Genomic DNA, 25176 nt, shown 5'->3' on the forward strand with positions numbered 1-25176 from the left:
GAGGACAGGGCCCAGCTATCTGTGTTCTACCAGCCTTCTCTGTTTATGGTTGAGAACGAAAATCAGTGGCTCTCCACTTTAGAGTCACTTGGGGAAACTTAAAAAAATCAGTGCCCAGGCTCTGCCCCAGACAAATTAAACCAGAATTTCTGGGAGTGGAGGTTGGGCTTCAGTATTTTAAGAATAGTTATATAAATGTGCCCATGATTCTAACATGGAGCCAGAGTAAACCACCAATCAAGAAATCTTCACATCATAAGGAATGACATGTTAGACTTCATAGAAGAATCTAATTCAGAATTCTGAGGAATGCTAGACAGGACATCATTTCATAAATGAGGAAACTAAGTTCCTAATTGAGATGTATTTCCATCACATCATGAAGTCACATGCTTATTATCATTTGAGGCCTGTTACCAATTTTTGTACTTCTTTGGATTTCTAATATCACTAGCTCAGTGTTTATATGTACGTTTGATTGGCTGAATAAAAAGGAGCTCTCCAGGTTATTTACATCCTTCGCATATAGTAGGCATGCAGTTTTGCTGAAATGCCCCCCCATGCATAAAATTGGTAAGTTTAAAGAAAGATCAATGTCTAAAGCTTTGATAACCTCCACAAGCAGAAACATCCACTGCTCCTCTTTTCACGGTTGAAGTGGGTTCTGGACATGAGAGGCAGCTCCGGGAACCAATTTCTGGCTGGTATGTGCCCAGAGGACATGATTCACAAGTCTCAAGCCCGCTGGATGAGTAGGTGCCTTGTTTACATTGAGCTAAAAAGAAAATGTAATGTGATTAATAATGATGATATTAAGTTGCATAAATTAGCTCTGTGCAAGAGGGGTTTTCTGCATTTTAATATAGGACAGAATGAGGGACATGGAGAGCTCTTCCACCCCTTTCCTCCTCCCTCTGTTCTCCAAATCACTCTGATTTTCAGCATTAATACATTTTTGGAGCATTTATAATTATCTAACGCTACACCAGAGTTTATATTTCTCACTAAACATCCACACCTGCATTTGCAGCAATGACAAAGAAGGACGATTTTGAAATTCTTTGTTAGGTGTATCTTATATAACCTTAATTATGAAAAAAACCCCATGTTTCCAACAGTAGAAATATGTGGAAATATTGCATATTTTAGTAGCAATAACAGGAGCCTATAACAATTTAATAAAGAATTAATTTCATCATATCAAGTAACTATTTTAAGAAAAAGCAATCTACCAATTGCCAAGTGTCATTAAAGTCCTTTCTACTAATTAATGGGAGATTTAAGCAAAATATTCAGGCTGATCAGTGAATGTGGATTGGAGTTTGACTTGGAGTTGTTCCAAATGGAAAGATAGATACATGGATTTCTTTATAATGTGGAAAACATTCAGGTAACATCAGTAAAAGAGAGAAAGAATGAATAAAATTGCTTTCAGGCATGCTCTTTATTTTACCCTATTTGCCATTTAGGTTTCTGAATTGTGACAGGGCTTAGAACCCCTATTATGGAATACGGAACCCTGGCATCCTGAATATTTGAAGTTGAAGGAATTTGAGAAAATAACAGAAGCAGCAAGGTCTCTCTTTCTCTTGCCCTTCTTTCCTGACGCAGGTCATAAGGCCTTATGTAAGTGATGTCCACCCTATACTAGAGGAAGGAATGTTCTTATATCTGAAGACACAAGGACACAGGGAAGAACCTGGACTTTACTAAGTGCCCTCTGTTTATTACTGTCCAGTCAGACCCCTTTGCCCAATCAGACTTCTCTATAACTATCCACTTCTTCATCAAACTTAGGATAAACAACACTGGTTTTCTTGATTCTTTGGGTCTTCATTTCTGAAGGCTCCTGTGTCACACAAGACTTACATCAAATAAATTTGCATGCTCTTCTCTTGTTAATGTCTTTTTTTATAGGAGCTTCAGCTATAAACTAAATGATGGGTAAAGAAATATTTTTTCTCCAATACAACTGGACACAAAATTCAGGCTGCTGCTGAGCAAAATGTCTACTAAACCTCTACCTTTACATTCAGAGATGCTTCTGGAATGGAGGTATTCAGTGTAGGTCCCAGTTGGACAGAGCTTGCACTCAAGTTGCCCTTCTTCATCTTGATAGTATCCCATGCGGCAGCTTTCACAGGCAGAATGCTCCAGAGAATAATAGGTCCCCAAAGGGCAATTGACTGTGGATAAACAGACAAGTAACACTAAGTAAAGCACCACAGCCAAGACACCCTTGTTCTCTTTTTTCCTAAGACACAAAAACAGCAACACATGCTTCCAGGTACAGATTAAATTTTACTGTCAGAGATTTACTCCCAAGGTAAACTTCTAGAAGTGTATTCTTTGAAGCTAGTAGTATCCAGTTTTTTAGTTTTTCTTCAGAAGATGGAAATTTTTATTGACCAAGTTTAGGGCTTCCATCATAGGGCTTTAAAGTATGAGTAAATGCTCTAAGATTCATACACTGTTGGTAGGACGGCAGCCACTTTGGAAAGTAGAATGAAGATTCCTCAATAGACTATGAATGGAACCACCATATGACCCAGCTATCCCACTCCTCAGTATTGATCTAATGAACTAAAATCAGCGTACTATTGTGACAAAGTCACATCAATGTCTATGGCAGGCCAATTTACCATAGCCAAGTTATGAAACCAACTCAGGTGCCTCTCAACAGGTGAATGGAATAAGAAAATGTGGCATATATATGCAATGGAGTTTTACCCAGTCAGAGAGAAGAATGGAATTATGGTGTTTGCTAGTAAATGAATGAACCTGGAGAACACATGTTAAGTGAAATGAGCCAGATTCAGATAGTCAAGGGTCAAATGTTTCCTCTCATGTGGAATGTAGAGTCAATTAAGGGGAAAAGAGGGGAATGGATCTCCTGTAAATAGAGGAAAGATTAGTGGAGTAAAGGAGGGAGATTAAAGGGGAGGGAGGAGGAACAGGAAAAGGAAGAAAATGTGGAATGAATTTGGCAAAATTACACTATGTACATAAGTGAATATACCACAGTCAATTCTACCTCTGCGTACATCTATAAAGCACCAATTTAAAAAGCAATAAATAAGTAGAAGAAAGACCAGTAGAGAAGAGGAAGGGAGTGGAAGGAGGGGGTGGGGGGAAGCTCTGATAAACCAGATCATCATGGAAATACCCAGCCAACAAAGAGAAAGCCACCAGAAGAAAAAGATAAAACAATGAATATTTAATCTGAGGCTTTGAGATATTAAAAAAAGATTTTCTTAACTCTTCCTCTGAATACTACCAGTTATGAAACCCACGACCAATCCATTTCAGCATCACTCCGAGAGACCAAAACAGGTGAACTAAAGCACCCCTTGTTCCTGACAGCAGTATGAAGTATCTGAAGTATCCTCAGAGTCATGGCCCCCAAAGAAACAGGCCAGTTTTAGAACTTTCCTTCCTTGGAGGTGTGGAGTGTCTCAGAAATCCTAGGCCAAAGTGGACTCTTCGACTCTGAAAAGGCTGCTATCAAAGTTCGTACAGAGAGGACAGTTGAAAGCAGTACCAAGGTAATTCTAGGATGTCAGTGTTTAATAATTATCTAAGTATTTATTAAAAATGCAGATACCTATGCCTCCATGTCCAAGATGTTGGACCCATGAGTTCTGAGGTAGGTCTGAGTCAAGATGCATTAGGTAATGGTGACACAGGTGGTCTGGAGACCACATTAGGAAATGAGAAACAATTCTTGATTTTTCTCACAAGGCAGGGAGGAAAGCAGAGCAGGCTCAGAATGACAATTTTAATGTGTTGAATTTGTAACAGTAATGGAAAGCCCAGCTGAGCTCTTGTAATGGTGATAAGAACTGCTGGAGAAGGTTTTCTGGACTGGAAACAAGAGCCACATCTATAGAGAAATTAACACAAAGACTCATGCTATTCTAGTTCAGCTCAGTGGACTGAGATCAGTTAGGGGAAGATTTGTTGGGAAACAGATTGGATTGTCCAGATCTTGGCAGTCTACGAGAGGGGTTAAAGATTAAGAAACTCGGCCAAGAGAGCGGGGAGTGCCTTCTCTTGATGTGTATATGGTCCCTTTTGGGTATGATGAGAATATTTTGGAAATGGAGGTGATGGTTGCAGACACTAATGTAATATTACTGAACTGCACAATTTAAAACAGTTTATTTTATGTCATGTGAATTTTACCTCAATTAAAAAAAGTGAAGACTTTGGAATTTACTGAGTGGGAAACTTTGCTGCACCACTGATTGTCTTAATGTGTAAGTTCTCAGCCTCTCTGGCTTCAGTTTTCTCATTTGCAATAGGTGCTTAATAGTAATGGTGCATCCTACAGGTTCTAAAAAGGATTAAACCTGAGAGCTCTCGTCTGGCATACAGAAGTGGTCAAAAAGCATTAGCTGCTTTTTTTTTTTTTTATCAAGTTACTGCTCAAAGCTGTGAGATTTTTAAGATCTATAAATAAAAATAAGATTTGAGTCCCTCACTTAAAATAGATCTCTTGTCCTAATCAATAGTGGTTACTTAGATCTTGGGGACAAAATAGTAACAACCATACAATAATAGCGAACGATATGTTTCATATCAATATTCCTTTCTATGCATTGTAACATGGCTTTCCCCATCTCTCCAGACCCAATGTTCATAGAGTATTTATGATCACAGAGAAGAGTCTTACCACACATCCGCCCTCTCAGCACTGAGCCCGGTCTGCAGTAGAGAAAAGCCTTTTCCGTTTCCAATGAATTGCTGTCAGCTACAAGCATTTCAGATGCAAGCTGGAAGGAATACATGGGCTCTTTATTGAGGGTCCTTTTCAGTCGATTTGTGATAGTTTCCAATGTCTTAATGAGTCGTTGTTGATTTTCCCATTCAAGGGTATCGTTTCTTTCATCGGGTAATGGCACACTAGCTGAGATGAAAACAAAACAAGATAAAACATAACATAACACATACACACACACACACACACACACACACACACGGTGTTTCCGGAAGCCACTTGTAGTTCATTTTTACCAAAAAGAAATGGTATGTTGAAAGTCTTTCAGGGAAAAATTCATTCAAAATAAATTCAACTGCTATACCCTGAAACCACTAGGACATGGATAATACTAAGAGAAATATAATTTGTTTTAATCCTTCTCTCAGATGCTGGGCCTATATCACATTTTTTTCTTAACAATAGCATATTAAATTGCTGCGTATTCTCTCATTTTGCCTTAGTACAGTATGCCAAGATGGGAACAAAACAGGGTGCTTGTGGCTACGAGAATCATAGAATACATCTGTGATATTCAACTAGTGGTGGTGAGGGGAAGCTGGCAAAGCTTAGTTAATTATGCTTTCCCCAATTCTTCAATCCAGGGTCATTTCCTAATAATGATAACAGTTGACAGATTTAAGAAATAGGTTTCGAATTAAAAAATTCATATCATATTACCTATCCAAATAGACAAGTTTATCCTTACCTGTGATGTTAAAAATTAACTTAATTTTTTGGTTAGACAATGGGTCACTTCTTTTAATCCGGGAAGTTCTGGCTTTGCCGACACCTGTGGGTGATTCTTGTACGGCATCCAAGAAGTCATCGTAAGAGTAATCCAGCCGGTTAGCTGCACCCCAACCACCTGGTCCTGACAGTTGGGGCAGAGGAACAAATGATCTTACAGTTGCATCTCCATCCGCATCTAGGTTCTTATGTTAGGTCATAGGTCAGTTGCACTTGATGCTAAATGCCCCAATGACACACTACATATGGGGTTTGGTCTACAATCATCTACTATAATTTTGGGGCACTTCATGTGTAATTTAGATTACCAATGAATTGCACAAAAGAAGGGAACCTATGAAGGTGCCTAGGCATTTATACCATCCTATCTTTGAGATATAGTAAATTATCCTAACACTATAGATAAATAAAGGGTGGGTGCAGAATTGCAGTCAATTTCTATTTCCCTTTAGGGCTTGTTCCAATGAAGGAAAAACATATTGGCTTTATGAACTCAATGTACACGCACAAGTGTCCTTTGTGAGGCTTACGTACAATATCCATATCATGGTTTAAAGGTTGGGTAGTTTCCAGAGGCAATATGTAGTTAAGTATTCATAGGATGCAACTACATAGGGGGACGCATAGATGCTTGGGATTCGCTCGATACCCCAATGTTGATCTGGTTAAGACCTGGGGTTCAGACTTCTTGATATAGGATGTATGGTTGCATAATCTTAATCAAATGATTCTTATTTTTTGAACCTCAGTTCTTTTGTTTATAAATGGAGATGAGTCTTATCTCATAGGTTTGCCTGTGATCTAGAAATCATCTAGCCCAACATCAAGCTATTATTAAAACTCAATAAGTGAATATTAATATCTTCCTGGCCATATTCATCAATATGATTTTTATTATTTTACAAACATTTTCCCTCAAGTATCACGTAGCTATTATAGAAAAAAACCATATATATTATACTTTGGAAGAATCTTAATAAAAATGTTCAAAATCCACTTGGAGAAAAGCTCCAAATTCCACTTAATGGTATATGAACTCAAATAATTGAATCTTAATGTATTCTGTGTGAGGAATCTCAATGATTCTATGTATATTTTAAATTAATAGTTTAATTGAAATGTTAGTTGAATAAAAATTGCTGCTAGTTCTTTACAACTGCTATGATTCTCTTTGTAATATCATATCACTATTGAAATATTTTGGGGAGGTGCCAGGGATGAAATCCAGGAGTGCTTGTCCCCAGACCTTTTAGTACTTTGTTTGGAGACAGAATCTCGCTGAGTTGCTTAGGGCTTTACTAAGTTGCTCAGGATGGTTTTGAACTTGCAATCTTTCTGCCTCAGCCTCCTATATGAGATTATAAGCATGTGCCACCCCACCTGGCCTCTCACTATTGAATTCTACCATCACAATATAACTACATTTTTATCACCCTGAAGAGTTCTGGCCAATATTTTGCAACAATTTATTTGGTGACCAAATTTAATATATACATAATGATCATTAAGTACACGATTGAATTACATAGCCATTCTATAATACTTAGTGAAGAAATTAATAAAACTTAAGTTTCTGGTTTGCTTCACTCTTCTGGAATTGTTTTATTTTGCAGATCAGTCTTGTAAACTATTGATGCTAAATAATGTAATTACCAATTGCAAAGCCATTTTCATAGTCATAATTATATTCTAGGCAATATTTTTTGGTCAGATCCTCCAGCCTGCAGTCAATGTCATCAGCATCACTGCAAAATGATGGGACCTGTAAACAAAAAGGAAGAGGATCAAGTGCAAATCGCATCTCTGTTTGCTTCGGACGAGTTCTGTGCTTTTCTGCCTTTCACATCTTCATTAGCAGGAGAGGGTGGGTCAGAGCTCTGCATGTTCCTCAAAAGACTCCTGACTTCCTCTACCTCCTCCCCTACAGCCTGTTGACCATCAAGATTAGCCTTATACCTTCTATCTCTCTCTACCACAAGAAGCTCAGGACTCTTGGGATAGCTCTGCCTCTAAACTTTCACTCCATATAGTTCTTCAACTCCATTGGTTCTTCAGTCCCTTCCATCCCAAGCCCCAAACCTTTCTCTGTCCTTCTGCAGCTCACAGTGGGTAAAAGGCAAATCTATTATTTCCTACCCCTCTCTTTATGTTCCTTTCACTTTTGCTTCAAATGAAACCCAGCTTTTTCAGTTTTCTGGAATATTTTCCAGAAAATGATTCTGAAAATATTAGAAATTCTGAAATATTGGAATTTTGGGCAGACCTGGGAGTGGAGGAATCACCCGCATGATTCATTACTATTTCCAAGTCATATGTCCTCATACTTCCTTAAATCTTCATAGGTCTGAAGCAAATGCCACCAATGATACATTTACTGTGTCTCTTGGTGGCAGTCATCTCTAGGGTTTTCCCATGCTGAGTCACCCTCCCATTCCCTGCTGATGCTTCTGTCTCCTTGACTTTTCAGTTCCTGTCCTCCTTTCTCTTACCTTCCAACCCTCGTTGGTCACTCACTCCCGTCACAACCTCTGATGGTGTTTGCACCTCTCCTACTCTCAGGAATCCACCAGTTCCTTGACTTCATCAGAGTCCATAAGCCATCACCTCCCCTCACACTGGCTCAGCCTCTCATGCCTCCACGTCTTTATCCACCCATCTTAGAGTCCCCAGTCTATCCTCCCTTGAATGTCTCTTTCTCACTGTGTTTGCCTGCAGAACCCGTAAACCCACTTCATTTAGTTACCCTGCTTTCTCCATACCCCAGCCTTATGACCACTTATGGCTTGAGAGAAACAGTCAAGATTTCTGCCAATCTTACTACATTTCTTTTGAGCATACACTCATGCTCACCTAGAAAATTATTTCATGCCACCTTCTCTCTTCCTAGACCTTCACCGTGTCCTCCTCATGCTTATTCACAGGTGGTAAAATAGATGTCAGAGAAGATCCTTTCATACACTTCCACCGTCATGGGCACCCACTACCTGTATCTGCTCTGACAAACTGCCACCTTAACTCCTCTCTTTCTCTCACAATCTATATCCCGTTTATCAGCAAGTCTTACTGAAGCTACTTTCAGAATAGATCTCCAAATCCACTCACTTCTCAACACCTCCTAATGCAACCCAAGCCACCATCATCTCTTGCTTAATTTTCTTTCTTTCTTTTAATACATATTTTTAGTTGTGCATGGACTCAATGCCTTTATTTGTTTTTATGTGGTGCTAGGATCGAACCCAGTGCCTTACACTTGAAAGGCAAGTACTCTATCACTGAGCCACAACTCCAGCCCCTTGCTTTAATTTCCTATGTGGTCTTTTACTCTCACCCAGCCTCTACTTCTCCCAATGCCCAAGGTCATGTGAAAGTTAGTTTCCCTGAGTGGCTTCCCATCTCACTTAGAATAAAAGGCAACATTTTTACAGTGACTTTCAAAGTGCTCCACAGTCTGATTTCTCTTCTCACTCTTCTTCTAACCCCTGGGATCTTTTTGCCAGTTCCTGTCACTCAGCCCATTATCCTCTCTCCTCCTGCCACTCGAACCTCTTTATAGTGGTTCAAATTTCCTATCACACTTCTGCCTCAAGGCCTTTGCACTTGCTTCCCCTGTCTGGAACACTCTTCCCCTAGGAAGAACCACAGCTAACAGCTAACAGCCTCATCCCTTCAGGCCTCTTTTCAAATAGGGAACTCATGTGAGGTTTCCCCTCTTTGGGCTTCATTTTACTCCATAGCACTATGCTATCTAGCATGCTACATATTTCCCACACAGCTTCATTATTGTTTATCAATTCATTAGGATGTAAATTCTATGACTGCATGGAATTTTGGCTATTTTATTCACATCGGAATTTCTAGTGTCTAGAATAAGCACACGATACTAACTAAATATTCATTAAATGTGTGAATGAGCATTTCATAGCACATTCTGATCCATTATGCCATCTTTAACCTGCTACAAATTTAGCTTGTGATAGACACTGAGACTAACACATGCAAAAGTTACTTTCACAAAAATTTCAGTGTGGGTTCTACTTAATATTTATCACCAGCTTGAGATGGGTGATAATTACTATTGATGACTTTTCAAGTACAAGTCTATAGTAACAGTGGCATAATGAGGATAATTTTTCTTGGTTTGCTGGCAATAGTGACAATTATTTCTCTTTTGGGAATTTGGTTTTATTGATTAGATAATAACCTTAAAACAAGTATTTATTGAATAGATGCCAGTTAATGTTTAATGCATTTATAACAATGCTTGGCATACAGCAAATGCCACTATATAAGGAAAAATCCTTTAAATGTTCAATTATCTTCTCATGATAAAACAACACAGTCTGTAATGTTTTTTTTTTTTTTTTGTCAGAATTTCTCAAACCAAGGGACTCTGCTTCTCTAACTTCCTGACTTGGGTGTTTTAAAATATGAAAGATTTAATGCAGATTTACTTACAGTTTATCCCAGAAGTCCAAAATCTAGTAATTTTAAACATTAGGAACAACTTTGGATCACAAAGAAGAGGGAAATAGTCAGGAGTAGAAATTTCACTTGTAAGTGACCCAGAGAAGCTGTGACCACCTTAACAGCATTCTTTAAAATATGAGCAAAATAAGGGACATCTACTGACATCACGGACATACCATCTTCCCCAGGGTCGTCTGAAATGCCTCTAAGAACTTCTTCAGCAGATCCGTGTCATCGCAGCGAGTTGCTTTGTACAGCATCTCAAAGGACTTGAACCCATGGTTGGCGAAACGTTTTACTGGAAAAATGTTGGGTAAAACCCCTTCAGTTTCAAAACAAAAACTTAACTTTCTATGGAATAATCAAAAGTTAAAATTTTGATTCTAACACAATTTGGGAGATTGTTCTAAAAACAAGAGATAAATAGTTAAGGGCAAGTTCCAAGGCACAAAGTGATCATGATAAACATGAGGAAAGCATTACTGTAAGTGGTTTTCCAGTGATGAGTTTGCTTTAATATATTATTCTTTACCTTCTAAAGAAAAAGTTGAGTATTTGAGAGAATAAGAGATCCTTTTATTCTAGCTGGACCAAAGCTACTTTACTTTATATTTACACGAATTTACATATCATACATTTATATTTGCAACCAATATGCATTGAAACATTTCTAGATATCATATACAGTCATATTCCTTGAAAGTATAAGTTTGACAGAGACAAATATCTTCTTGGATCAAAAGCTTGCAGGGTTAGATTTAGCAATAGGTCTCAATATATTCAGGGACAATGCCTATTCATAGTGTCCTACCATCAAACTTATAAAAGAGGTTAAGTGTAGATTACTTCTATTTATTTTCCTGATTTGGAAAAAAATAGTTCCAGTAAGTGGATTCTATTATTTTTATGTGCCGTTGGCATTTAAACTCCATCTGTGCTACTTGATCAAAGATTCGCTCCAGATAATTGTTATCTACAGTAGATAAAATATTGGGTTATTTGTATAACAACATATGTTTAAGATTACTGAATAGATCTAAATCTAAATTGAATCTAAAGAGAATGAAAATAATCTATTTTACAATCATCACCTATGTTTGACACTAAGTTAAACATAAGCTCTTTTTCAGACTATGAGGCTTCAAATTCATATGTACAGATCAAAAACTGCATGCTTGGTTGAAGAGATGGAAATACTTATTACATTAATTGGCTTATTACACATTGCATACATGTATTGTACTTTTATAACATACTCCATAAAGATACAAATACAAATTTTTAAAAAGCCAAAAAATAATAAATGAGAAACACATTTTTTTTTTAAAAAAAAACTGCATGCTCTCAAACCTCTTCAGATATTTCGGATAAATAATAAGAGGGCCCAAATGGTCTTTCCTTCAGCAGCCCAAGAGTCAGGTGGCTATTGTAAATCCAGGGAAGAGTAATTCTGTTATTCATAAGCATTTCAAATTCATGATGCCATATCCAACTCATTTCTATTGTAAGGCAAGTTTCCTCTTTAACACTTAGAAATGTACACAAACAATTCCCACATATTTAAAAGGATCAGGAATGAAATCAGAACTTACTAGCACAGTCTGGCCATTCAGTAGAATATGGTGGTCTCCAGATACCATCCTCGTAAGCACAGTAGTACTTCTCAGTAGACCCTTCTGTGAAGTCATAGCCCTCCAGGCAACTTAATGTGCAGTTGACGCCGGCAGTGTCTTGGATACATGTAAAATCCCCATTTATAGGAGTGAAGGGGACTTCGCAGGGAGAACCTATGTTAAAAATAACACAGTATTATTCACATACAGCTTAAATTCTGGGAGTTTAAGCAGAATTTTTAACAGGATTCCTGTCTCTCAGCATTCCTAAGGAATATATTTGCTACAAGTCCTTAGTGTGGACAAGGAAAATAGTGGCTTTTTGTACAGCTCCATTGAAAAGTTGCATCCATGTATAATTAGGGGTTCTGCATATTTTATAAAAAATATTTCTGATTTGCGGTTACTGTTTTTTTTTTTTTACTCTCCATAAGCATTCAAAATAGAATCATTATGATAATTTGCAACTTTGGAGAAAATATTAATAAAATAGTAATTAAGACCACACTGGAAGAAATGATTGCTCTTTATGACAAGGTCAGGAATTGACAATTAGAAACCTAAGTAAAAATCTGACGTATTCTAACTTGAAAACTACAATGCACATGGCCTGTCTTCTTTCACAACATAGAGGACTAGAGCAACCAGATAAATGAGAAGGCATCTAGATTTCTGGTGTCTTATGAAGAAGGTACCTTTTATGACAATGTGGATGACACATGTTCTGTTATTTCCTGAGGGGTCCGTGGCTGTGTACTGCACCATAGTCTCCCCGTGAGGAAAAAGGTCTCCCTGTGTGTGACTTCTAGTGATGATCAAGACAGCCCCTAGAAAGGAAGGCAGGATCCAATTTTTAGTTGTACTGGTCTGCAGTCACTTTAGTAGTTTTAGATTTTCTATATATGTAAATCACTGGGCATTCCATTTATGTTGATTTGCCCACTAGTAGAAAATAAAAGATTTAATATTTGTGTTATAAATCGTCTAGAAATAGTAGACTCAAAACCCCATTAAATTATGGCATTTTTGCTAAACTATTTTTCTTTGAATAGGTCAGTTGGAACGTTGGGAATTTAAGAAAATCTATTTATTTTGCATTTTTATTGTTTTCCAGATTTCAGTGAATTCTCTTAAAGTGAACTTTAGCTGTATTTGCTCAGGTTTTTTTCTTACTTTCCTATGACCTTTTGTAACTTAATTGACTAATGCTTAAGAACTTAGTATGAATACACAGAACTGGGCTGGAGATACCAATGGAATGCATAACTTGTATTTCCAGGGCATTGTAAGCTTGGAGATTCAATAAGTTCTCTAGAACCTCTTCAAGTACAACACCTCACAAAGGTTTGATAAATGCCTGTTGATTATTGAATAAAGATAAACCCTGTAGATAGGTAAGATTAAAAATGCTAAATTATATTTAATTATACTAGTATTAAAATATATTACCTGACATTCATTCTACTTAGAAGCTGTCATATACTTTTTACTTCTTTTACACCTTAAAAACTTTTCTTGAAAAAAAAAAAACAGTGTTAGCACACTGACAACAGAATCCTTGTGTTCTCACCTGAGTTGTCTGAGAATTGAGGCTCATCCCAGCTAGCAGCGTACTCTTCCTCTGAGACCTGGATTGGAGGTGGAGATCTACACTGGTCTATGACAGGTGGCTCTACATCTGAACAACATGAAATTAGACAAGGAAGTCACATCTGACCTTCAAAAATGGTGAAGGGTCTTGCAAGAGAGAATGGAAAACTGAAGGCAGAGAACATTGACCTTATAAGAAACAGGGATGGCCCTGTGGCTGCTTTGAAGATGGGATATGTTTCATTCCTAATCCCAGCTTCAAAAGAAAGACAGATCTTATTCTTTGAGTTTTGCTATATTGCCCTCTATCTGTTGAAGAAGACATACCATGTTTCTAAAATTTATGTGAGCTCACCCATGTGGTGGGCACTGAATTTGTGGGTTCTGCTCACAGTAGTTGAGCTGTTGCACCCGGATTTGAACAGAAACTTCCTGGATGAGCTGAAGGAGTGAAATGAACACTTCAGTTACTCCCATGTCCTTCCTCTTATCTGAAGGGTTAAGATAGGCTTGACAGCTAAAGGGAAGGACTATGGGGCAGAGGTCTGAGTCATGTCATGGAATAAGCAACATGTAGGTGTGATATTTCTGGAAAGCCAGAAGTATATGACCAAAGATGGGACACTGGAGGGTCAAGATTTTTAATGTTGATAAATCTAGGTGAAGACAAAAAATAAGGTGTAGACCTGGGGAGTGAGGAACTGGAGAGGGGGATGAAAACCACAGTGGAAGTTAGAGAGCAATGAATCTGTGGTGCTGAGAATTAAAACACAGTTTGAAGGGTGGATTGGGATGAACCAGGTTTCAAGCCATAATTCCATATGATGGAAGTTTTAGATGTCACTGAAGGACAATGAAGAAGGTATATAAGAAGTAATTTTAATACAATTATAGATTTTACACATTTGGGAAGCATTCTTATCACCTGCCTTGGAAGTTTGAAAGAGATGGGACAAATATTATTCAATTTTTATAGGTGAGGAATCTAGACTATGCAAACTAAAGAACTTTCCTGAGGTTATTAACCTAGTGAATTGTAATCATAAGCATCAAGACCAGGGCACTGCCACCCACAAAATATGAAAACACATGTTCTGAAATGCACCCCTGAGAATATACATATTTCTATTTTAATAATAATAATAATCATCATCATCATCTACGTCTTATGAATAAAGTTTCAATTTTTGTCTTTCTTTCATGCTCGTCATCTCATTAATACAGTAATGAGATTTACTGCTTTTCCAGATTGTATACTTTGAAGAGCAGAGATGGAGACTTTTGCTCAGTTAGTTCTCATCCAATAGTACAGCTCCTGGCCTGTAATGGATGCTCAAAACGAGTTGCTGAATCAACAGAAGAATGAAGGTATACCCCTAGTAGGTTAGCAAACTTTGAGAATGCTGCAGCAAGTCGATTTACAAGTCTGGCCGTATTAACTGTTTTCCCCAAAGAAATCACAAGTGGGTATTCCAAGATTTTCTAAGCTTATTTGATTTTAGCTAAACATTTTAAAGTTGAATCAAAGGTACGGGAGTAAGACTCAGACAACTACTGTTTGAAGAGTTGTTGGAGGCAACAGCAGATGGCTGTCTCCAGAGGACAGGGAAAGTCTGTCCTGCAGTACCCTGTGGATACCAGGCAGAAGCACTTCTTCTTATCCTTCATTTATCAGTAAGACACCAACACCCCGGAGAAAACATGGGAAATGCAGGGTTAGGAATATTTTCCCTCTGTTTCTGAGTCTCTCTGACTTCCATGTGCCTCCTTCCTCTCTCTCTCCTCTTGCTTTCCTCTATTCTCCCTCCTTCTCTTCTGTAATTTAGAAATGCAGCTGACACCTAGCTAGACGCTTGAGTACATGTTTTACATTACACCAAGCTGCCTTGTCATATGAAAACTTGGCAAACTCTTAAACCACATTTCCATGTTTAAAGTCATAAGTGTCAGATAAGAATGTCATGTTTCAAGTTTAAAACAACATTGGAAAAGCAATTACAAAACTAAGTATTGCGAAATGAGTTAGATGGATTTTTTTTTTTAAAACTTGAGTCTTATATCTACTTCACACAAAAATCTAGAATTTACAGGCTAAGGAGTAAGTTTGACAGACAATAGTTTTTTTAAGAAATTATTTTAAGCAAAATGTAAGCAAAATTCTTAAAATTTAAATTTTAAATAAAATTTAAATTTAAATTTATTTTAAGCAAAATTCTTAAAACAATGAATTTAATGTGTTAAATTAAAAGATAAACAGGTTGAAATCAGATCTGAGACAAATATAGCAGAATGTTATTATCTAGTTTTATATAGAGATGAATATGTGTCAGGCAATAATTGGAGTGGTTTCTATATTATAGCTAATTAAAACCCCACAATAACATTATAAGGCAGTACATTTATTAATCACACTTTTGTATGAAGAAACTGAATGTTATGGTTTGGATATGAGGTCCCCCCCCCAAAGCTCCTGTTAATGCAGCAATATTCAGGGGTGAAATGATCAGATTATGAGAGCTGTACTTCATCAGTCCATTGTAATTTGGATGGACTGACTGGTGGTGACTGCAGGCAGGTGGGGCATAGCTAGGGAAGGGGGGCCACTGGGGCATGCCCTGGAAGGGTGCATCTTCTCTGTGGCCCCTTCTTTTTTCTCTACATTCTGACCCTGCCCTGAGCCGAGCAGCTTTCCTCCACTGGGCCCTTCTTCCCCCAAGACATTCAGCCTTACCTTGGCCTCAGAGCAATCGTGTCAGCCAACCATGGACCAAGACCTCTGAAACCATGAGCCTCAAATAAACTTTTCCTCCTCTAATTGTTCTTGTCACATATTTTGGCCACGGCAGCACAAAAGCTGACTAAGACACCAAAGCACACAGAAATGACTGGTGACATGGTGAGGCCGGATATGAATTCAACTCATGCGGATTCTGAGTTCATGTTCTTGACCACTGGAGACCACTGTAATATTTACCTCGCCATGTTTTATGTCTTGATAGTAGGTCCCCAGTGTCTGGTGAATTAAGTACAAAGACCAACTGGAAAATGATGCAATCAACCATCTCCACCTTCTCCCACGAAAAGGATTGATCTCTAGTAATGGTTGTGAGGATGGAGAAACTGGGATAGATTTCAAAGATATTAAGGAGTTGAAACCACTAGACCCTGATAACTCATTGGATATTGGTGGTAGAGGAGAAGGACAACTTCCAGGGTTTTTTTTGTTGTTGTCATTGTTGTTTTTTTTGCTTGGTAGATAAAGGATCAGTTGTATTATTTTCTGAGTTAAGAAATACATTAGGTTTGAATGAGTATGAAATATCTATGAGACATTTGCATGATAAAGTCCAGGAGGAAGAATTTTAAAAATAAATTAATAGAAGTAAGGCCAAAAGTACAGGAAGGAGATCAGTGTGAAGATGGGGTAAGGGATAGTACTGAGGATTAAACTGGAGCAAATTATTTTGTATGTATTTATGAATATGTCAAAATGAACCTCACAATTATATGTAACTATAATGTAGCAATAAAAGAAAGTAAGTTCAGGAGGAAGTTTATATGGAGGCTTGGATTTCCAAAGAGATCTGAGCAGGAAATAGAAATCTGTGATTTTCAGGCAACAAGATCACTCAGGAAAACTAGAGAAAGAGGTGGGTCCAAGGCTGAGATCCTGGGGATGACCAACATTTGAGAGTTGGTCTCAAGAAGAGGAGTCTAGCCAGGCATGGTAGTGCATGCATGTAATCCCAGCAGCTAGAGATGCTGAGGCAGGCCCTAAGCAACTTAGTGAGACCCAGTCTCAAAAAAAAAAAAAAAAAAAAAGGGCTGCGACGTGGCTCAGTGGTTAAGTGCCCCTACATTCAATCCCTGTTTTTTTTTTTTTTTTTTAAGAGTATACATAAGAGATAAAGTAGGATAGGTGAGAAAAATGGGGGAAAAAACAGGAAAGACTGGTGTCAAAGAACTAGGAATAGAGAAAGTTTTGATAAAAAGGATGTGGTTAAGAATGTAAAATCTGAGGGCAGATTATATAAAATAAGGACTGAAGAGTGTAGAGTCAGAGTAACACCAGAGGTCACTGATGACTTTGATGACAGTAGATTGCATAAGTGAAGGGGACAGAAGCCAGACTTGAGTGACTTTGAGAATAACTGGCAGGGATGAAGAGAGAGATGGCAGCACACGGTAAGAAATCAGAGAAGCAGTGATAGTTCAAAGGTGTGTAGGTTTCAAAGAGGGAGTGGTTTGAGCAGGTTTCCATGAGAGCAGGTAGGATCAGTGGAAAGGAAGAGGTTGAAGACAAAGAAGCGAATCCCAAGGGGGAATGGATTATTTTTGCGGCTGTCCACATGATTTGAAGGAGACTTACCAATAACCCTGATGTGGAAAGTGCAGCTGGCTTGGTTGCCAGATGGGTCTCTTGCTGTGTATGTGATAACCACATCTCCAATTGGGAAAAGGTAAGGCGGGGTAAAAGCTGGGTGAACATGGATTGACACCTTTTGGAGAAAAATAATATTTTGAAAGTTAATGTCAATAGCATATCCACCACCTTTTCATTTATATATCATTAGCAAAGTATCTCTAAAATGATGCCATATTTCACATAGGAAAGTGGGGGGGGGGATGACGCACAGCCTTTCAGACTATGCTATTTTTTTTAGACTATAAAGTTGGCATAAATATGAAATTATGTTTCTTCTTTTTTAAAAAATAATAATTAAAAATTTTTATGCTCTTTATACAGTCTTAAGAACCTAAGATGACCTTAAATATCTCCATAATGTTATGTAGAACAAACATGATAAATTCTTTAAGAAAAATCTGCTGAAGTGTTCTACTTTGGTACTGAATGTTACTCTTGGAAGTAGTTCTGGAATGAACTATTTTATGTGAATAATTAAAAATACTTTTATTATTTCCTTATAGATGTCTATGAACAAAATGAACCCAAACTATTAGCATTTTGTTAGTAATTATTAATAATGCAAATTTTTTTTCCAATAGTAATGGTAACAATTTGCACTCCCATTGTCAACAGCTATAATGTTATTCTCATAGCTCCCCAATCTACATTAAATGCCATCATTCTTTGGTACATAAAAGTATCACATTAGATCATTGTTTTAATTCAGTTTTCCTTTCCTTTTCTTCCAACTCAGGACTAGGCAAGCACTCTGCCATTAAACTACATTCCCAGTTCTAGTTTCTTAATGTATTCTGATTAAATTTTCATGTTTGCATATTACAATATATTTTTTCTTTTTGAATTATATGTTCATCCATTTGATTATTGTGGTGTAATTAAAATTATATTAGCATATTATGTAACAAATATTCTAATCTCTGACAAGTTTAAAGCATTTTTTTTGTAGTTTAATGGTTGTCTTTCAAAAAATTCAGAGATTCTTAACAACACTGATGCAAATAAATTTATTTTCACTGTATTTAGAAAATACATGGAATAAAATTAGAAGCCATTCATGAAGTGATTAAATAAGCATTTAAATATATTCAATGGTATTTTTTTTCCTCTGAGTATCAGAGATTGAACCCAGGGTGCTCTACTATTGAGCTACATCCCCAGCTCTTTTTATTCTTTATTTTTTAGACAGGATCTTGGTAATTGTACTGGTTAGCTTCAAATTTACCATCCTCCTATCTCAACCTTCTGTGTTGCTAGGATTACAAGCATGTGCTACTATGCCCAGCTGATGGTATCTTTTTAATGATTTAAAAATAATTTGGAAATATATTTTGTATTTGGTATGGTTTGAGAATATAACTTCACCTTTAAAAGTCACTCACTGTAAGCTAATTGCTCTCCCTTTATGATATTTTAAAATCCACATGCACGTTAGTCATTCATTATGGTAAGATACCACACATTTTGTTTATTTGTGGAAGATATTTTAATTTCTGATATAACCAGTGGTCCTTCATTACTTTACTTTTTTCTATTTTTTTTTTGTGCTAGAAATTGAAACCAGGGCTTTTCACATGCTAAGCACATGCTCTAACACTGAGCTACATATTCCAATTCTTTGTGATACTTTAAGCTGTGTATTCTTCTACTTCAAACTTCAGAATGATTTTTGTCAAGTTTCAAAAATATTATATGGGTAGAATCATTAATATACATTTATTTTATAAATATTTAGCTTTTTCATCTACAAACATGGTATATATTTCTACTTGATTTCTTTCTAAATCTATCAATGTTTCATATTTTCCTTTAATTTCCATTCAACTTTCTCAGTTAGTATATAGCTAAATGTTCTACATTTTACCTTGCATTGTAATTAGATACTTTTAAAATAACTTTTTATACACCAATGTATCTCAGATAATTGTATGTGTGTGGGTGAATTAATACCTGGGTACTTAATTTAAATAATTATTTAGTTCCAGGAAATTAATACAGAAATATAAAAAGTAAGTTTAAAAGACTCATTCAGAACACAAAGTACAAATTATGAAATAAGTACTAGCTATGGAAGATAGTTAGTAGAGACCTAGCATATGAATCATTGGTATTACTTAAAAAGAAAATGAAAAAAATAGAAACATATCATCAGAAGAAAACTTCAAACTGAAGAAAGCTGTAACTATAGATAAAAAGTACTCTAGACACATTGAGACACAGGAAAAATCAATGAAGGTCTGGGGTTGTGGCTCAGCAGTAGAGTGCTTGCCTGGCACATGTGAGGCCCTGGGTTCAATTCCCAGCACCACATACAAATAAATAAATTAACTAAAGGTTCATCAATGACTAAAAAAAATATTTTTAAAAAATCAATGAAGAGCAGTCAACATGTAAACAAATCTCAGGTGATATAATATAATATAATCTCAGATAATTTATTATTTAATGAAAGATTCCTGCAGCCTTCAGGAAGACCACCTAGTGAGGACAATAATTAGTTCACATCAAACTCTCTTAATCATTAAATGCTAGTATGGAAACAGAAGATATTTTTGTATATGCAAATACTCTGCAAACATATCCCCTGTATAAATGATTTTTCTGAAGGGAAAGATTCTGAACATACTAAACAGAAGATCAAACACAATAAATCCCTCACAAGTGGGGTAAGTCATAGTCTGAAAGAGTTGCCAGCAAACCCCAAAACTATGTAAATACAGACAAGTCTGAAAAACAGCCATGAATGTAGCCACAGAACAGATGGAAAAGGCTATAATTTTTGGAAGGAAATATACATAATATGAAAAACTAATAATTAACCAATAATTAATAAAATACCAGATTATACCAACAAAACCTAAAGTGTCTGAAAAGTTAAACTAAGAATTTGGGAAAGACACACCAGATAATCTTATTTTTTCCCCACAGTAAATTAGGTAATTGCAGGTTTGTACAAGTTTTAAGAACTTTATTTAAAAACAATATATTCTTTCTATACATAATTGCAACTAACAAACCAAAGTGGAAATGAGTAATGCCAATATTCCAAAGAGAGAACTTACAGAAGGACAAAGTACTAGGAAGTTTATACTCAAGAGGCTGAACATGTCCTGCACCCCTAGCACTCACCATCAGCTCACCTGAGCAGAGAGATTCTATGGAAATAGGAGCATGCACTTGGGGAGAGCACTGGGCCCTTCCCTCTCTCTTCTCCATGGAGAGGACTGATGGAAGGGGACTGCTTCAAATCAAGTGGATGGACTTCAAACAGCACCCCATAGAACATTGGGAGGATCAGGGTACCTACATATTGGGGAGATCACATTCCATTCCAGTCTGGAGACTTTCTGGGCAGTAGAAACTTAGAGATTCCCACTAATGTGGTGAGTGGTGGGAGAGACTGACACCCCTCCCTTGGAGTTCAGGACATATCTGGATGTAGACAGGTACCTGCTTCTCCCTGGTGAATGCTGAAGACAAAAGCCTTGAGCAAGCAACATGGCAGCATGAGAGGAAGGATGCTCTGACCCTGGGTTAGTCTGCATGCCTATTCTTTGGCATAGTGAAGACATTTAAGTCAAGGGGGATGATAGAAGACTTGAGTTTTTCTGCCTATACCGCATTATAGAGATTTAAAGAGGTTGTCGGACACATCACAGCACCTGGAATTGAGGAGGTGGGCAGAGTACATCTTTATGCTAGGGAACTGGATGGGAGAGGGGTGGATCCCTGCAGGATCTTCTGCAGAATCTATATATGGACTGGACAAGAGAGCCAATGTTTGCATACTTGCTTCTCAAAGCACATCAGCAATGTAGAGAGGACCACACGGCATCAGTTAAACGAAAGGCTTTTGAAACTTTCATGGAAAAATACTCCTACCCCAGCTGCAGTAGTTTCCTATTATTCTCATAACAAATTCCTATAAGTGTAGCAGCTTGCACTACACAAATTTATTATTATGGTTCTATATGGATCTTACAGGTTCAAGATGTTAATAAAGCTGAATCTGTTTCCTTGCCTTTCCTGACTTCTTTTGGCAGCCTTGATGGCCCCTTCCTCTACCTCAGCAATGGCAGGTAGAGCCCTTCTCATGTCATAGCTCTCTAACTCTTCTTCTGTAATAGCTCCTCTCTCTAGAGTTGGGAAAGGCATTTCTCTTTTAAGGAGTAGGAGTATTAAACTGGGTTCACCTGGGTATTCCAAGCTAATCTTCTTATCTTAAAATCTCTAGTTTAATAGGGTCTGCAAAGTCCCTTTGCCATGTAAGGAAACATTCACAAGTTTTGGGGCAGCCAATATTCTGGTAATCACACTGGTTAAATAAGGAAGGGGAGGTATACGAGGAACAGAAGAGCATCCGTAGCTCCCTCTTCCCAAGTCACTCAGGCCAGCTCTGGGCTGCAGGAGGGAAAAACTCTGAATTGGATGAAAGATTTAAGTTTGTATTTAGATAGCAAGATTCCTCTTCCTAATCCCTGAAAGTGGATTTTAATTACAGAAAGAAACTGTTTGTATACTCCAAAGTAACCAAAGCATGTGAAAACTAGAGAAAAATAGTTATTTTCTATTGGCGCCTTCCAATTCAGATTGCTTAAAATAAGTTCCAGAATGATAGTTTTGCTCACATTGTACCTATAATTTAGCATCATACTTTTTCATTAAGAAATTTCCCAGTTTGAAAATTGTCTTATGGAATAATCAGATGTAAAGGCAAAGATTTAGCACAGGGTGTTTATGGAAGCATCAATAGTTCTTTCCTTCCTTTCTTTCTTACCTGTGTCCAGTTTCCTGTTTCATGACCCAATATTACAATATTTTTTTTTGATAATAGTCTAAACTGCCTTTCCTTTCCTCCGCACCCCCATACCTGGTATTATAGAAAAACCCAACTATCTATTATTTTTATGCCTATACTAGAGGTCGTATCTCTTCTGGAGAAATTTATGTAACAGTGCAGATTTCATCTCTTTATAAATTTATAATCACCAACCTACCCCCCAATACTATCCACTGATTATACTGTATTTCTCCGCTCTTCATACTCTTTTTCTCTCTCCCCCTCAGTATGACTTTTTAAATACTTTTTCATTTCCTCCCATCTTCTCACTATGATTAATTCTTCCAAGTATGCTTTGGGTCTTATCATTTTTCTGACCAGAAGCCATATAAAATGGATTATCTCTTTTTTTCCCTATATATTCAACGTCTCCATTTCAACTGGTTCATTCCATTTCTATTTCTATTCTTTGAAACATATTCAAGCTTGTCTCCATTGTGGTAGGCTGAATAGTGGTCCCGCACCGATTAGATACAATCCTAATCCCTGGAACCTATGAACTGGTTAGCTTCCATGGCAGAAGGAACTTAGCCGATATGACTAAATTAAGAATCATAAAATAGGGAAATGTCCTGAATCATCCAAGTAGACTAAATGTAATCACAAACTCCTTAATGAGGGAGGCAGGAGGGAAGAGGATAAAGGAAAAGATATGGTGATAGAAGCAGAGTCAGAGTGATGGTTCTCCATGGCCCAAGGAACACTGGGGTCTCTAGAAACTGAGTCAGGCAAGGAAGGGATTCTCCCCAAAACTTTCAGAAGGGATTAGCATGTGACTTCAGGCTCCCTGTCCAACAGCCCAGGAACACTACTAATGCACAGAGGCCCCATCTTCCTTCTTTTGGCCTGAAGTTAGGAGTATTTTGTGGGTCTATCATCTTTCATTCCAAAAGTCAGAAGAATTCTAAGTTGGTCCTCAGAATCTTCTTTCAGTGACTCTGAAGTTTCCCTTCATGATTTCTATCAGGCTGGCAGCAGGGGTCTCATAGATCTGCTCATGTCTCTTAGAATCCTTCCTAATTTATAGTGGTTTTGATTTACAAATAATGATTTCAATCTTTCAATCCATCTACTGGAACATCTTATTTCACTTATTCTTCCCCATGGTCTTAATCATCAAATGAAGAAAATCATCAAAGGAAGATATCTCTAATCCCTTCTTATCTCTCAATTTGCCCTATTTCTCTTTTCTTCTTCAATGAATATGAAAGACATTTCTCTCCTTCAGTCTAACTTAAAATCCTCCCCTGTCCTCAGAACTCCCTCCCCTCCACCTCCCTAAGGACCTCACATGATAAGTTCTCCTCTTTCCTCCACCTTCAGCTTCTTCCTTTCTGCTAGATCTACCCTGTCATTGATAAAATAAGTTTAAATATCTTTTACATTAGAAAACAGAACCAAAACTCTTCTGTAGGAATCATGGCCTTTCTTTTCTTCATAGCTAATTTCTTTGAACAGAATTCTACTTTCCTGAACTCACTGTGATCTGTTTTCCACATGTTCTGTTAAAATAGATCTTATTAAAGTCAGTGTTAAGTTTGGGCTTCAAAATGCATTATGGTTTGAATATGAGGTATGTCCCCAAAGATCCTGTTAATGCAGGAATATTCAGAGGCGAGATGATTAGGAGAACTGTAACCTAATCAGTCCATCCTGGTTTGAATGGACTGAATGGACGGTGACTGTAGGCAGGTGGGCATGGCTGGAGGAGATGGATAGTTGGAGGTGCACCCTGGAAGGTTGCATCTTCCCTGTGGCCCCATCCCCTTTTCCCTCTCTCTACTTCCTGATCTTGCCATGAGCTGAGCAGCTTTCCTCTGCTCGACCTTTCTCCCATGACGTGCTGCCTCACCTGGGACCTAGAGCAATGGAATTGGTCATCTATGGATTGAAGCCTTGATCCCCAAATAAACTTTCCCTCCTTTAAGTTGTTTTTCTTAGGTGTTTTGGTCACAGCGACACAAAAGTTGACTAAAACAAAATCTAATTTACATCTTTCAGTCCTGTGCAAATTAATTTTATTCTAGTATATGCCATAGTTGAACAGCTCCCTTTGGCATGAAAAATCTCTTTTCTCAGTTTTACGACCACAGACTTTTCTAATCTTTTACTTCCCGAATGCCTGACTTTATCTGCCCATTTCTTGAGAGTGAATCTTTCTCAGGTTTTAATCTCTGTCATTCTGTAATATGCACATCCACTCTGGGAAAATTTGTCTACAAGAGTGCTCTCAGATATACTGCTATGACAATCTGCAGATGGTTGCCAAAAGTAACCGTTTTACTATTGCACCTCCTCTGTGTGGCTGTTTGGGGGGACTGAGGACTTTTCTTTCACTCAATGCCTGTGCTTATGAACATAAGACAGAAAATAGATGTGCCATAGGTTTTCAGGCAGTTGCTTGGTCTTCTGCGATCCCTCTCTCCTTTGACCCTTCCACTCCTATCATGGGTACAGAGCTTTTCTAAAATGACTACACATTCTGGGCTACACATTCACAGCAAAATCTCTTTTAGTGATACTGTGTTGTCTAAGTCTAAATATTTGCATAGGATGACAAAGAGCAAATTAATGGGTTGGGGTTCAGGCAATGCATATAATTTGGGCTGCATGAGTTATGCACAAGGAGTGAATGCAAAGAGGAGGCAATTGGGAGAAGCTCAGACAACTCTGAGCATCTTAGTACTTGATTCTCTTGCAATAGGGAATGACAGCCTGGTTTTTAAGTTGG

At 37.5% G+C, this 25176-nt stretch overlaps 1 protein-coding gene across 1 annotated transcript in view; it reads right to left on the bottom strand.

Moving 5' to 3' along the window:
* Positions 1-25176, bottom strand: part of Svep1 (sushi, von Willebrand factor type A, EGF and pentraxin domain containing 1) — a 173585-nt gene that overhangs the window by 73315 nt on the left and 75094 nt on the right. Inside the window, exons 9-18 of the mRNA XM_027943007.3 lie at positions 17549-17678; positions 13160-13267; positions 12285-12416; positions 11569-11763; positions 10153-10274; positions 7163-7271; positions 5469-5633; positions 4676-4909; positions 2025-2186; positions 614-775 (exon numbers count right to left, since the gene is read on the bottom strand). Coding sequence (XP_027798808.3) covers positions 614-775; positions 2025-2186; positions 4676-4909; positions 5469-5633; positions 7163-7271; positions 10153-10274; positions 11569-11763; positions 12285-12416; positions 13160-13267; positions 17549-17678 — 1519 coding nt within the window. The remainder of the gene's footprint in view (positions 1-613; positions 776-2024; positions 2187-4675; positions 4910-5468; positions 5634-7162; positions 7272-10152; positions 10275-11568; positions 11764-12284; positions 12417-13159; positions 13268-17548; positions 17679-25176) is intronic.

This window comes from Marmota flaviventris, chromosome 13, assembly GCF_047511675.1.
Source record: "Marmota flaviventris isolate mMarFla1 chromosome 13, mMarFla1.hap1, whole genome shotgun sequence".
NCBI classification, from domain to species: Eukaryota; Metazoa; Chordata; class Mammalia; order Rodentia; family Sciuridae; genus Marmota; species Marmota flaviventris.